The sequence below is a fragment of the Pongo pygmaeus genome, chromosome 3, assembly GCF_028885625.2.
Source record: "Pongo pygmaeus isolate AG05252 chromosome 3, NHGRI_mPonPyg2-v2.0_pri, whole genome shotgun sequence".
Taxonomy (NCBI): Eukaryota; Metazoa; Chordata; class Mammalia; order Primates; family Hominidae; genus Pongo; species Pongo pygmaeus.
Genome location: NC_072376.2, coordinates 2,732,939 through 2,745,645, shown reverse-complemented (window position 1 = coordinate 2,745,645; position 12,707 = coordinate 2,732,939). Strand labels below are relative to the sequence as shown.

At 44.7% G+C, this 12,707-nt stretch overlaps 1 protein-coding gene across 8 annotated transcripts in view; it reads right to left on the bottom strand.

Annotated features, from left to right (window-relative positions):
• FAM193A (family with sequence similarity 193 member A) overlaps positions 1-12,707 on the bottom strand; it is a 195,522-nt gene that overhangs the window by 21,476 nt on the left and 161,339 nt on the right. For all 8 annotated transcript variants that reach the window (XR_010126197.1, XM_063664421.1, XM_054486584.2 and 5 more), the window contains one exon: positions 10,170-11,034. Coding sequence is in view for 7 of the 8 variants with exons in the window: in XM_063664421.1 (XP_063520491.1) it covers positions 10,170-11,034 (865 nt within the window). In the remaining variant the exon portion in view is untranslated. The remainder of the gene's footprint in view (positions 1-10,169; positions 11,035-12,707) is intronic.

Genomic DNA, 12,707 nt, shown 5'->3' with positions numbered 1-12,707 from the left:
TGGGCAATCTGGCGAAATGCTGTTCCTACAAAAACTAGGAAAAAATTAGCCGAGTGTGGTGGTGCCCACCTGTGGTACCACCTACTTGAGAAGGTGAGGGGGGAGGATCACCCGAGCCCAGGGAAGTTGAGGCTGCAGTGAGCCGTGACTGTGCCACTGCACTCCAGCCTGGGCAACATGAATGAGACTCTGTCTTGAAATAAAAAATAAAAGAAAGGAGGTAAAGAAAAACAGTAGGCTGGGCGCAGTGGCTCCCACCTGTAATCCCAGCACTTTGGGAGGCCAAGGCGGGTGGATCATGAGGTCAGGAGATCGAGACCATCCTGGCTAACACGGTGAAACTCCATCTCTACTAAAAATACAAAAAAATTAGCCAGGCGTGGTGGCGGGCGCCTGTAGTCCCAGCTACTCCAGAGGCTGAGGCAGGAGAATGGCGTGAACCCGGGAGGCGGAGCTCAGTGAGCTGAGATCGCGCCACTGCACTCCAGCCTGGGGGACAGAGCGAGACTCTGTCTCAAAAAAAAAAAAAAAAGAAAAGAAAAGAAAAAGAAAAACAGTAAACCTAAATAATAAATTCAGATGATTTTAAAAAACTAACAAAATACATAAACTATTAACTTAAGCAAAATAGGGAGAAAGGAAAAATACACAAACTAAGAAATGACAGGCGAAAATAATCATTGCAAAGAAATTTAAAACTATGACGAGACTACCTTGCAGACATCTATGCAAATAAATTTGAAAATCTAGTTGAAAAGAATAATTTACTACAGAAAGATGGTTTACCAAAATTAACCTCACTAGAGATAGAATAATTTCCAGAGAGGAGAGAAGACTGCTAGCAAGGACCACAGAAAACACACCAGAGGTCCAGGGGGCTTGCAAAGGGATTTCTATCAAATCTTTAAAGCCTGGATGGTCCCAATGTGAATTGTTCCAGATCACTGAAAATGTAAAAAACAAGAAAATTTCCTGTTTTTGTTTTGTTTTGTTTTGTTTTTGAGGTGGAGTCTCACTCTGTCCCAGGCTGGAGTGCAGTGGCGTGTTCTCAGCTTACTGCAACCTCCACCTCCCAGGTTCAAGCTATTCTCCTGCCTCAGCCGCCTGAGTAGCTGAGATTATAGGCGTGTGTTACTACGCTTGGCTAATTTTTGTATTTTTAGTAGAGACAGGGTTTCACCATGTTGGCCAGGATGGTCTTGAACGCCTGACCTTGTGATCCGCACCCCTCCTCGGCTTTCCAAAATGCTGGGATTATAGGCATGAGCCACTGTGCCCAGCCAAAAACTTCCTAATTCTTTTTAAGAGGCAAGTATAACATTGATACTCAAAGCTAATACAGACAGAACAAAAACGGAAGTCACAGACCCATCTCTCCTAAAAATAATATAGATGTAAATATATTAAATAATGTAAACAGATTCCAAAACAAAAGGATATACCACAATCAAGTGAGCTTTATTCCAGGAATTCAAGTTCAGTTCAATACTTAAAAATCAAATAATGTAAAACATCATATTAATACGTCTAAGGAGAAACATGGTTATCTCCACAGATGCTAGAAAACCTTTGAAGTTTAACACCCATAACACCCATTCCTAATGAAAAACACTCAAGAGATGAGGAATCGCTGGATATTTTTTAACATTAAATTTTTTTAATATGGCTAATTTTAAATAATTATCTTATAATACATAAACCTTAACCCTAAAGCCAACATCTTACTTAATGTGGAAACACCAGAGACATTTCTGTTAAGATCAGAAAAGATGCAGTTAAGTAAAAGAAAACAATTAGAGGCGTTAAGAATTGAAAAAGGAGAAGTAAAGCTTTCTCTATTTGTACACATATATATTAGAATGCCTGGAAAACCCCAGAGAATCAACAGTAAGACTCAAACAATAAAATTCAGTAAAGTAGAATATATAAAGTTAACATACAGGCAGGGCGAGGTGGCTCACACCTGTAATTCCAGCACTTTGGGAGGTCAAGGAGGGCAGATCACTTGAGGTCTGGAGTTCAAGACCGGCCTAGCCAACATGGTGAAACCCCACCTCTACCAAAAATACAAAAACTAGCTGGGCATGGTGCTGTGCGCCTGTAATCCCAGCTACTCGGGAGGCCGAGGCAGGAAAATCGCTTGAACCCAGAAGGCAGAGGCTGCAGTGATCCAAGATTGCACCACCGCACTCCAGCCTGGGCGACAAGAATGAAACTCCATCTCAAAAAATAGATAAAAGTAAAAAAAAATAAAAAAAAAATAATAAAGTTAACATACAGCCGGGCGTGGTGGCTCACGCCTGTAATCCCAGCATTTTGGGAGACTGAGACGGGTGGATCACCTGAGGTCAGGAGTTCTAGACCAACTTGACCAACATGGTGAAACTCTATCTCTACTAAATACAAAAAATTAGCTGGGCATGGTTTTGCTTGCCTGTAATTCCAGCTACTTGGGAGGCTGAGGCAGCAGAATCTCTTGAACCTGGGAGGCGGAGGTTGCAGTCAGCCAAGATTGCACCATTGTACTCCAGCCTGGGCAACAAGAGCGAAACTCCATCTCAAAATAAATAAATAAATAAATAAAAATACATAAATCAATAGCTTTCATACACAAAATAACCAGTTAGGGCAGCACTATCCAATAGAAATACAATCTGAGGCTGGACACGGTGGCTCATGCCTGTAATCCCGGCACTTTGGGAGGCTAAGGCAGGAGGATCACTTAAAGTCAGGAGTTCGAGACTAGCCTGGCCAACATAGTAAAACCTGGTCTCTACTAAAAATACACAAATTAGTTGAGAGTGCCGGTGCAGCACCTGTAATTCCAGCTACTCAGGAGGGTGGGGCATGAGAACTGCCTGAACCCAGGAGGTGGAATTCAACCTGGGAGATAAAGGCTGCAGTGAGGCAGAGGTTGCAGTGAGCCGAGATTGCACCACTGCACTCCAGCCTGGGTGATGGAGTGAGACTCTGCCTCAAAAAAAAAAAAAAGAAAAGAAATACAATCTGAGTCTGAGCCACACACATAAGATTTTTCTAACAGCCACATTAAAAAAAAATTTTTTAAAGAAACAGGTGAAATTAATTGCAGTAATATATTTAACATATCCAAAATATTATGATTTAAAAATGTAACCAATATTAAAAATTATACTGAGATATTTCGCATTCTTTTATTCACACTAGGTTTTCAAAATCCAGTGTATATTTTACACTTATAACACTTCTCAGTTTGGACTGGCTGCATTTCAAGTGCTCCATAATGACATGTGACTAGTGGCTACTGTATTGGATAGTTCAGAATTAGAAAATATAATGGTGGAGAAGACCCCATTTAAATTAAAAACAAAGGTGATTAAATGCTGAGAAATACACTTAGTACGAAATGTGAAAAATATATAAGAGAAAATTTAAAATATTCCTGAATGAGCCGAAAGTAAACTTGAACAAATGGAAAAACATCCCTTGTTCTTGGAAGGAATGATCAATATCATAAAGACATCAATTCTCCCTAAATTAATGTATAAGTGTAATGCAATCCCGACAAAGATACCAACAACTTTTTTTTTGTGGTGGGAGACGGAGTCTCACTCTGTTGCCTCGGCTGGAGTGCAGTGGAGCAACCTTGGCTCACTGCAACCTCTGGCTCCTGGGTTCAAGCAATTCTCCCATCTCAGCCTCCTGAGTAGCTGGGACCACAGGCGCTCGCCACCACGCCTGGCTAATTTTTTTATCTTTAGTAGAGATGGTGTTTCACCATGTTGGCCAGGCTGATCTCGAACTCCTGACCTCAGGTGATCCGCCCGCCCAGGCCTCCCAAAGTGCTGGGATTACAGGTGTGAGCCCAGTCCCAACAAGCTTTTTTTAAATGGAGCCAGGCACATTGATGCTAAAGTTCATATAGAAATACAAACATGAAATAGCCTGGGAAATAATGAGCTGGAAAAGCTATGAGGAGAGAACAGCCCTACAAGATATTACAAAATGTAGAGCCTCTAAAAATAACTAACCGAACGCAACAATGACACAAGTAAACAGAGAGGAAAGGAAGAGAAATTCCAGAAACAGACCCAAGTGCATACTGAAATTTACTGTAGGACAGGATGGGAACGGTGGCTCACGCCTGTAATCCCAGGACTTTGGGAGGCCAAGGTGGGCAGATCACCTGAGATTGGGAGTTCGAGACCAGCCTGACCAACAAGGAGAAACCCTGTCTCTACTAAAAATATAAAATTAGCCAGGTGTGGTGGTGCATGGCTGTAATCCCAGCTGCTTGGGAGGCAGAGGCAGGAGAATCGCTTGAACCCAGGAGGCAGAGGTTGCAGTGAGCTGAGATCATGCCACTGTACTCCAGCCTGGGCAACAAGAGCGAAACTCTGTCTCAAAAAAAAAAAAGAAAGAAATTTATTGTAGGACAAAGGTAGCATCTTGAATCACTGGGACAAGATGATTTTATTTATTTATTTTTGTTTTTGTAGAAACAAGGTCTCATTATAGACCAGTCTGGAGTGCAATGGCACAATTATAGCTCATTGTAATCTCAAACACCTGGGCTCAAGTGATCCTCCTGCCTCAGCCTTCCAAGTGGCTGAGACTACTGGTGTGCACCACCATGCCCTGCTATTTTTAAAAAAAAATCTGTAGAGATGGGGTCTCAATATGTTGCCCAGGCTAGTCTCAAACTCCTGGGCTCAAGTGATCCTCCTGCTTTGGCCTCCCAAAGTGCTGGGATCACAGGCATGAGCCATCACCCTCACACCTGGTCCAGGATGAACTTTCTAATAACTGGTGCTAAGGCTGGGCATGGTAGCTCACATCTGTAATCCCAGCACTGTGGGAGGCTGAGGCAGGAGGATTGCTTTAGCCCAGGAGTTAGAGCCAGCTAAGGCAATGTAGCAAGACCCTGTTTCTACTAAAAGAAAAAAAAAAATTAGCCAGCATGGTGGCACGTGCCTGTAGTCCCAGCTACTCAGGAGGCTGAGGCGGAAAAATCACTTGAGCCCAGGAATTCGAGGCTGCAGTGAGCTATGACCGCAACACCACACTCTAGCCTGGGTGACAGAGCAAGACGCTATACCCCACCTCCCAAAAAAAAGAATAACAATAATGTGCTGGGACAACTCGTTAACCATTTGGAAAAAGAGAAATTGGATCCATATTTCACACCACACAGAAGAAAAATTTCCAAACATATTAGGGATATAAATGAAAAAAAATGAAACTACACAAACACTGGAAGGCAGCATGGGTGTGTTCCTCTTTAATCACAATGTTAGTGTAAAGCTTTCTAACAATTATTCAAAATCCAGAGGCAATAAAAAATCAAGAAGCTGACCGCATAAAAGGAAGAACATTTCCACCTAACTGAAGAGCATACACAAAGTCAAAAGACAACTTATGAACTGGGAGAGAATGCCTGCAGCATACTGCATGGGTAAAAGGCTAATGTCCCTACCATATAAAAAATTCTTGGCCGGATGCGGTGGTTCATGCCTGTAATCCCAGCACTTTGGGAGGCCAAGATAGGCAGATTGTGAGGTCAGGAGATCGAGACCATCCTGGCTAACACGGTGAAACCCCGTCTCTACTAAAGATACAAAAATTAGCCGGGCGTGGTAGCAGGCACCTGTAATCCCAGCTACTCAGGAGGTTGAAGCAGGAGAATGGCGTGACCCCGGGAGGCGAAGCTTGCAGTGAGCCAAGATCGTGCCACTGCACTCCAGCCTGGGCAACAGAGCAAGATTCCACCTCAAAAACAAACAAACAAACAAACAAACAAAAATCTTAAATACAAAAGGGAAAAGACCAAAAACCTAGTAAGAAATGAGAACTAGGTATGAATAGAAAACTCACACACACAAAAAGAAATAGCCCTTAATAATATATTGACCTCATTGTAATTAGAGAAAAATACAAATGAAAACTACATTGAGGGCTTACTGTAGCTAATGGATTGGCAACAGTTAAAAAGCCTGACAACATACTCTGTAAGCAAGGCTGTGGCCAAACAGGTCCTCAGATGCTGCTGGTGGGTGGGCTGACTGGAGGGTTTGGAGAACTTGGAAGTAGCTAGCAAAAAAATTATGAAAGCACTTACCTTTTTAAAAATTTTTATTTATTTATTTTTTTTGAGATAGGGTCTTGCTCTGTTGCCCAGACTGGAATGCAGTGGCGTGATCTTGACTCACTGCAACTTCCGCCTCCCAGGCTCAGGTGATCCTCCTGCATCGGTGTCTCCAGTAGCTGAGACTATATATAGGTGAGTGCCACCACACCCGACTAATTTTTGTATTTTTAGTAGAGACAGGGTTCCATATGTTGGCCAGGCTGGCCTCGAACTTCTGACCTCAACTGATCCGCCTGCCTTGGCCTCTTAAAATGCTGGGATTATGGATGTGAGCCACCATGCCCAGCCTTAATTTTTTATTTTATTTTATTTTTTTGAGATGGAGTCTCACTCTGTTGCCAGGCTGGAGTGCAGTGGTGTGATCTTGGCTCACTGCAACCTCCACCTCCCCAGTTCAAGTGATTATCCTGCCTCAACCTCCCGAGTAGCTGGGATTATAGGCGTGTGCCACCATGCCCAACTAATTTTTGTATTTTTAGAAGGGGTTTCATGTTGGCCAGCATGGTCTCGATCTCCTGACCTCGTGATCCGCCTGCCTCGGCCTCCCAACATGTTGGGATAACAGGCGTGAGCCACCGTGCCCGGCTGCTTTAAATTTTAAGAGACAGGGTCTCACTCTGCCACCCAGGCTGGAGTGCAGTGGTGCAATCATGACTCACTGCAGCCTCAAACTCCTGGGCTCCAGTGATTCTCCTGCCTCAGCCTCCCAAGTAGCTGGGACTACAGGGGTGCACCACCATGCCCAGATAAGTGTCTTTTTTTTTTTTTTTTTTAAGTAGAGATGGGATCTTGCTACATTGCCCAGGCTGGTCTTAAATTCCCGGCCTCAGGTAATCCTCCTGCCTCGGCTTCCCAAAGTGTTGGGATTATAGGCGTGAGCCACCACACCGGGAACACACTTACCTTTTGACCCAGCCCTCTCCCTTCTGGGAAAGTGCTCCAAGGAAACACCTCCAAACAATATGGAAACACATATGCACGCAAGTACTCACTGTAGCACTGGGTGTAATGATTAAAACAAAGCATTGAGGCCGGGCACGGTGGCTCACACCTGTAATCCCAGCACTTTGGGAGACCAAGGTGGGCAGGTCACTTAAGGTCAGGAGTTCAAGGCCAGTCTGGCCAACATGGTGAAACCTCATCTCTATTAAAAATACAAAAATTAGCCGGGTATGGTGGCACGTGCCTGTAATTTCAGCTACTTGGGAGGCTGAGGTGGGAGAATTGCTTCAACCTGGGGGGTGGAGGATGCAGTGAGCCGAGATTGCGCCATTGCACTCCAGCCTAGATGACAGAGTTGAGATTCCACCTTAAAACAGAAACAAAAACAAAAAACCAAAGCATTAGAAACAACCTAAACGCTCGCACAAAGAAGAGTGACTGAAGAAATCACAGTACACTTTAAATGGAGTACCGTGTTGCTGTAGAAAGAATGAGGATAATCTCTATGAACTGATGTGCAGTGATTCCCAGAATATATTAAGTAGAAAAAAACCCAAAAGTCACTATCATATCTATAATATACTACCTTTTATGTAAAAAAGAAAAGCAAATAAGAAACTGATTAGTTACCTACAGGGAGTGGGTGGGAACAGATTACAAAAAAAGAGGAATTGGGTAGAGGAGAAAACAAATGGAACACAAATGGAAAAACGCAATCAGATGTGTTTTAAATGAATAACATAATTGTACTAAAGGTGAAAGAACTAATTTAAGTCATTTGTAAATTCAGTGTTATCACCACACCCTGAGGCTAAAGACAAAAAGAACTGAACAAATACCAAAAGCATGCCCGGAGTTTTCCATCGGGGTAAGGGCAGGCACTTCTGAACCCTTTACCTGTGTTGTAGGACTCAGCAAGTCAGTAAAGGCACCATGGATGATGGGGTCCAGGTTCTTACTGTCTAAGGAGTTACAAAGGTGGACGGGGAAGGGAGAACGCTCACTGTAGCACAGGAGTGGGGCTGGGATATCTGTGGGAACTCACAGCTTGTACATAGCAATTAGTGTGTGTAGGGTGGCAGGCACTTGTGTGCACATGCTCACACCCCCACTCCTCCTGCTCTGCTGACTGAGAGGGCCTAGAAGCAATGCCGTATGGCAGTGTCCAGGTCTGGGTTTCTGAACACCATTGTTGAAGAAAGAGAAGGGCTCCTTGGAGAAATGGCTGGTTCAGGGCTGGGAGAGAGAAGACACGAGATGAGCCCAGAGCATCGAACCATGACAGAAACTATAAAATGCTTAAAGGCTGGCAGGGCCGCATCAAATGGTCTAAGGAAAAAGCCATTCCGAGGGGGCTCCCACTGACCGAATCTCAGACAATCAAAACAGCAACATAAAGAGTGTTCGTAAAAGATTCTAATCTATAGCATCAAGTAAAAATTCGTGGGTCCATCCTGATATAACTAAATGAATGAAAAAACACATGGGGTTGGAAAGCTCATCCTACAGTTCAATGGCAAGTAACAAATATACAAAGAATAATATTAGAAAATTCACCATTTGGGCCAGGGGCGGCGGCTCACGCCTGTAATCCCAGCACTTTGGGAGGCAGAGGTGGGCAGATCAGCTGAGGTCGGGAGTTTGAGACCAGCCTGACCAACAAGGTGAAACCCCATCTCTACTACACAAAATTAGCCGGGTGTGGTGGTGCATGCCTGTAATCCCAGCTACTTGAGAGGCTGAGGCAGGAGAATCGCTTGAACCCGGGAAGCAGAGGTTGTGGTGAGCTGAGATCGTGCCATTGCACTCCAGCCTGGGCAACAAGAGCGAAACTCCGTCTCAAAAAAAAAAAAAATCACCATATGACAAACAACACAGTAATAAACATTTCAGGCAAGAATCATTAATGGATGCTACAACTAGTTGGCGAATGTTCGATAAAAACAGGATACTCATTTCCTCATAAGACACTTACTAATTAGCAAAGGAGAAATATTAACTTGACTGTAGTGAAAATGGGCAGACCAGCTCAACCCAGGATCAGAGTTCCCATCCCCAGTGATGGGACAGACACCATCATCCACTTCCTGGTGGGATATACCACCAGGGACTGGTCACATCAATGGTGTTGCCGCCAAAAACACAGAATCTGAATCTGACTGGGAAGACATAGGGCATACACCCTGACCAAGAGATACTCTAAAAAATAAATGGGCTGCACTCTTCAAAAAAGTCAAGGTCATGAAAAACAGGGAAACCGATCCAAAGGAAAGGAAATTAAAGAGATATGACATGGGATCCTGGATTGGATCCCATGTCAAGAGAAACAACAAGAGCTTTTTTTTTTTTTTTTTGCTATAAAGGATGTTAAAGGGACAACTGGAGAAACATGAGTAAGGTCTACAATTAGATAATAGCATTGGATCAGTGTCAACTTCTTCATTTTGATCACTGTACTGTGGTTTTATAAGTGTCTTTATCTTGAGGAAATATAAACCTAAAATACCGAAGTATTTTAGGTTAAAGGGGTATCATGTATGAAGTGACTCTCCTTCTGTCCAGAAAAATAAGAGAGAGAGGGAGAGAGAATGACGAAGCAAACATGGGAAATACTGATGTTGGGGAACTAAAGTTGGGGAACTGGAGGGGGTAGAAATCCTCTCTCTCTATACATATATTTTTTGAGAAGGAGTCTCTCTGTCACCCAGGCTGGAGTGCAACGGCACGATCTTGGCTCACTGCAATCTCTGCCTCCTGGGTTCGAGCAATTCTCCTGCCTCAGCCTCCCTGAGTAGCTGGGACTACAGGCGCACCACCAAGCCCAGCTAATTTTTTTTGTTATTTTTAGTAGAGACAGGGTTTCACCATGTTGGCCAGGCTGGTCTCGAACTCTTGACCTCTGGTGATCTGCCCACCTTGGCCTCACAAAGTGCTGGGATTACAGGTGTGAGCCACCAAGCCTGGCCCCTCTACGATCTTTTCTACAGAAGGCAGGCCACATGGCGAGAGCACGCCAAACCCAGTGTTTTCCTATACTAGCACATCACACATGGAAAACCAGGCATCGCTCAGAAATACCTTCCCGCTATTCTGTATTTACCAATTGAATTGTTGACTCTGTCTCCTTTCTTCTTCTTATTTTTCTTGTTCTTGCCCTTTGGCTGAGGGGACTCTGCCAGCACCAGCTTGTTGTTCTGCTGATGCTCGCCGGGAGAGATGGGCTCCATAGGGGTTGGGTTTGACTTTTCGTCCTTGATGTGGTTCAGCTGCTTTTTGTTATTGTTATTACTGTTGACTTTTCTCTCCTCTCTTTTCTGCTCTGTGATGGACGTGATGTCGACCACCTTAGCCTTTGACTCAGTCTGGGCCCGGGGCTTGGGCTGCCCCTCTGTGGCCTTGAGGGGCTCTGTGGGCCTCCTCGCTGGCTCGCTGCTGGCCTTACTGGTCTGCCTCAGCTTCTGCTTGCCATTTCCCTCTTTATGGTGCTGCATGATGTCGAAGAAAAAAGAGAGTGGCTCATGCTGCTTCCCATTCACCTCCTTGGGGAGGAGAAATTTGGAGTCTCTGGTGTCGATGGTGTCTGCAGCATCCCCATCAGCCCCTAGCCCTGTCCTGGGCTCTGAGTGGTTCATATGCCTGGACGGGGAGTGAGAAGAGGTTTCTGGTTCTTCAGTTTGCTCTAGTGAGCCATTGTGGATGTTTTCAGAGTTAGGGACAGACTCTGTTGCTGCCTGGAAATTTCTAGTGAGCATGTCCAACTTGGGGCAGTCTTTACTTGGCCTCTCCTTCTTCTTCTTTTTTACAGCTCTTAGCTTCTGAAGCTCCTGAAGCCGCTGAAATTCCTCCTTGAAACGATCCTCCTCTTCTTCCTCCTCCTCCTCCTCCTCCCGCCGCCTCTGCTCCTCCTGGAGGTGCAGGTGCTCCCGGGCCCTGGCCTCTGCTTCTAGGCGAGCTTTCTCCTCCAGCTGCCAATGCAAAAGGAAGGCAATTTAAGACTACAGTGAGTGCTAAAAATTAAGTCATACAGAAAAACTAAGATAATTTTAAAAATGAATCACATATGGAACGTAAACTCTGAAGAGGCTGTAATAAATCAAAACTTAACATCCACCCACCTCCAATTCTCTTACTCTGCAGGACTGTTAAACTTCATCTATTTACTAAAGTATATGCTTACTTATTTGTGTGTGTGTGGTGGGGGGTGGTGGTAGTTAACAAAAAATTCCCGATAGCCTTTGACCTGGTGCTAAACACAGTAACCAAGGACAAAGCAGCTGCAAAGCACACATCCAGGGAGTCAGCTACCCCCTCACAGGTGCGGCAGGGCATCACGCTGCGTGGCTGAGTGGATGATGTAACCAATACCACAGACTGCCCGGGCAGTACTGAGGCTGTACATGTGCCGCCAGAACTCTGGGCAAACCCACCTTTCCAGGCGAAGGCTAATGCATTCACCTGAACACGGAATGTAAGAAATGTGCACCAGGCCGGTGCAGTGGCTCACACCTGTGATCCTAGGAGTTCGAAAGCAGCCTGGGCAACATGGCAAAACCCCGTCTCTACAAAAAGTATCAAAATTAGCCGGATGTGGTGGCGCACAACTGTGGTCCCAGCTATTTGGGAAGCTGAGGTGAGAATCGCTTGAAGCCAGGAGGTTGAGGCTGCAATGAGCTGTGATGGTACCACAAAAAGCAATGTGTAGTAAAGAACTAGAAATTCCTTCTTCCCACCCTAGCAGATAAACAAAAGTGCCATATATTTTCACTAGTGTGACAGAGCAAATGACTCACTGTCCAACTTGATGGAAAATTAATTTTCATCCCAAGTAAAGACAGCATTTGAGTAGTGATGCACACATACTCCAGGGACACAAATGGAAACTGTTCCTTGTGTTCAGAAAGCAGATGAGAGTCATCAGTGTTAGGAGCACAGCTCCACCCACCACCAACCTTTAGAAATGCTGGGGCTTATGAGAAACTCTGCCAAAAGCATTTCTCCTAGAGAAATAGAAAAGTACTCCCCAATTGTAAATTATTTTTCACAATATTTTAAACAGGCAAATTGACTTGTCTTTTGAAAAACTTAAAAAGTATGATAAAAATTTAACAATGGTATGTTATTAAAAATTTCATTTGACAATTCAAGTAAAAATTATTTAACGTCCTTCTCCATGTGTATGTCAGGAGCAGCACCCAGCAGCCACCTTGTGGATGGGTCCTGCAGTCCAGTGTCTAGAGTGAGCTGTGGGGCTGCACTGCAACAGAAGAGAGACCAACTCCATCAGGACACTCGCTGGTGCACTACTGGCCAGCTGGCGTCCTCTCAGAGCTGATCTAAATCCAGCACGCGTGCCTCGTCAATATATGGACAAATAACAAGCATGTGAGGGCAGGTGCCCTGGTTTCCAGCAGAACGGCTGCCCTAGCACAGGCCCCCGGTTTGGACCTGCTACGGGACAGAGTCCACAGGTCAACTATTGCTGTCCCTTCAACAACCAGCCAGCCAGTGAGCCTCAACACACATCTGTGAGATGCTCTGTAAAATGGGTGCAGTGTAGAAAGCACCAGGAGGTGGTCCCACGAGGTGGGACTGGGTGCTGGGCAGGGCCTATGACATCAGCCTCTAAGGTTCAGCTGGG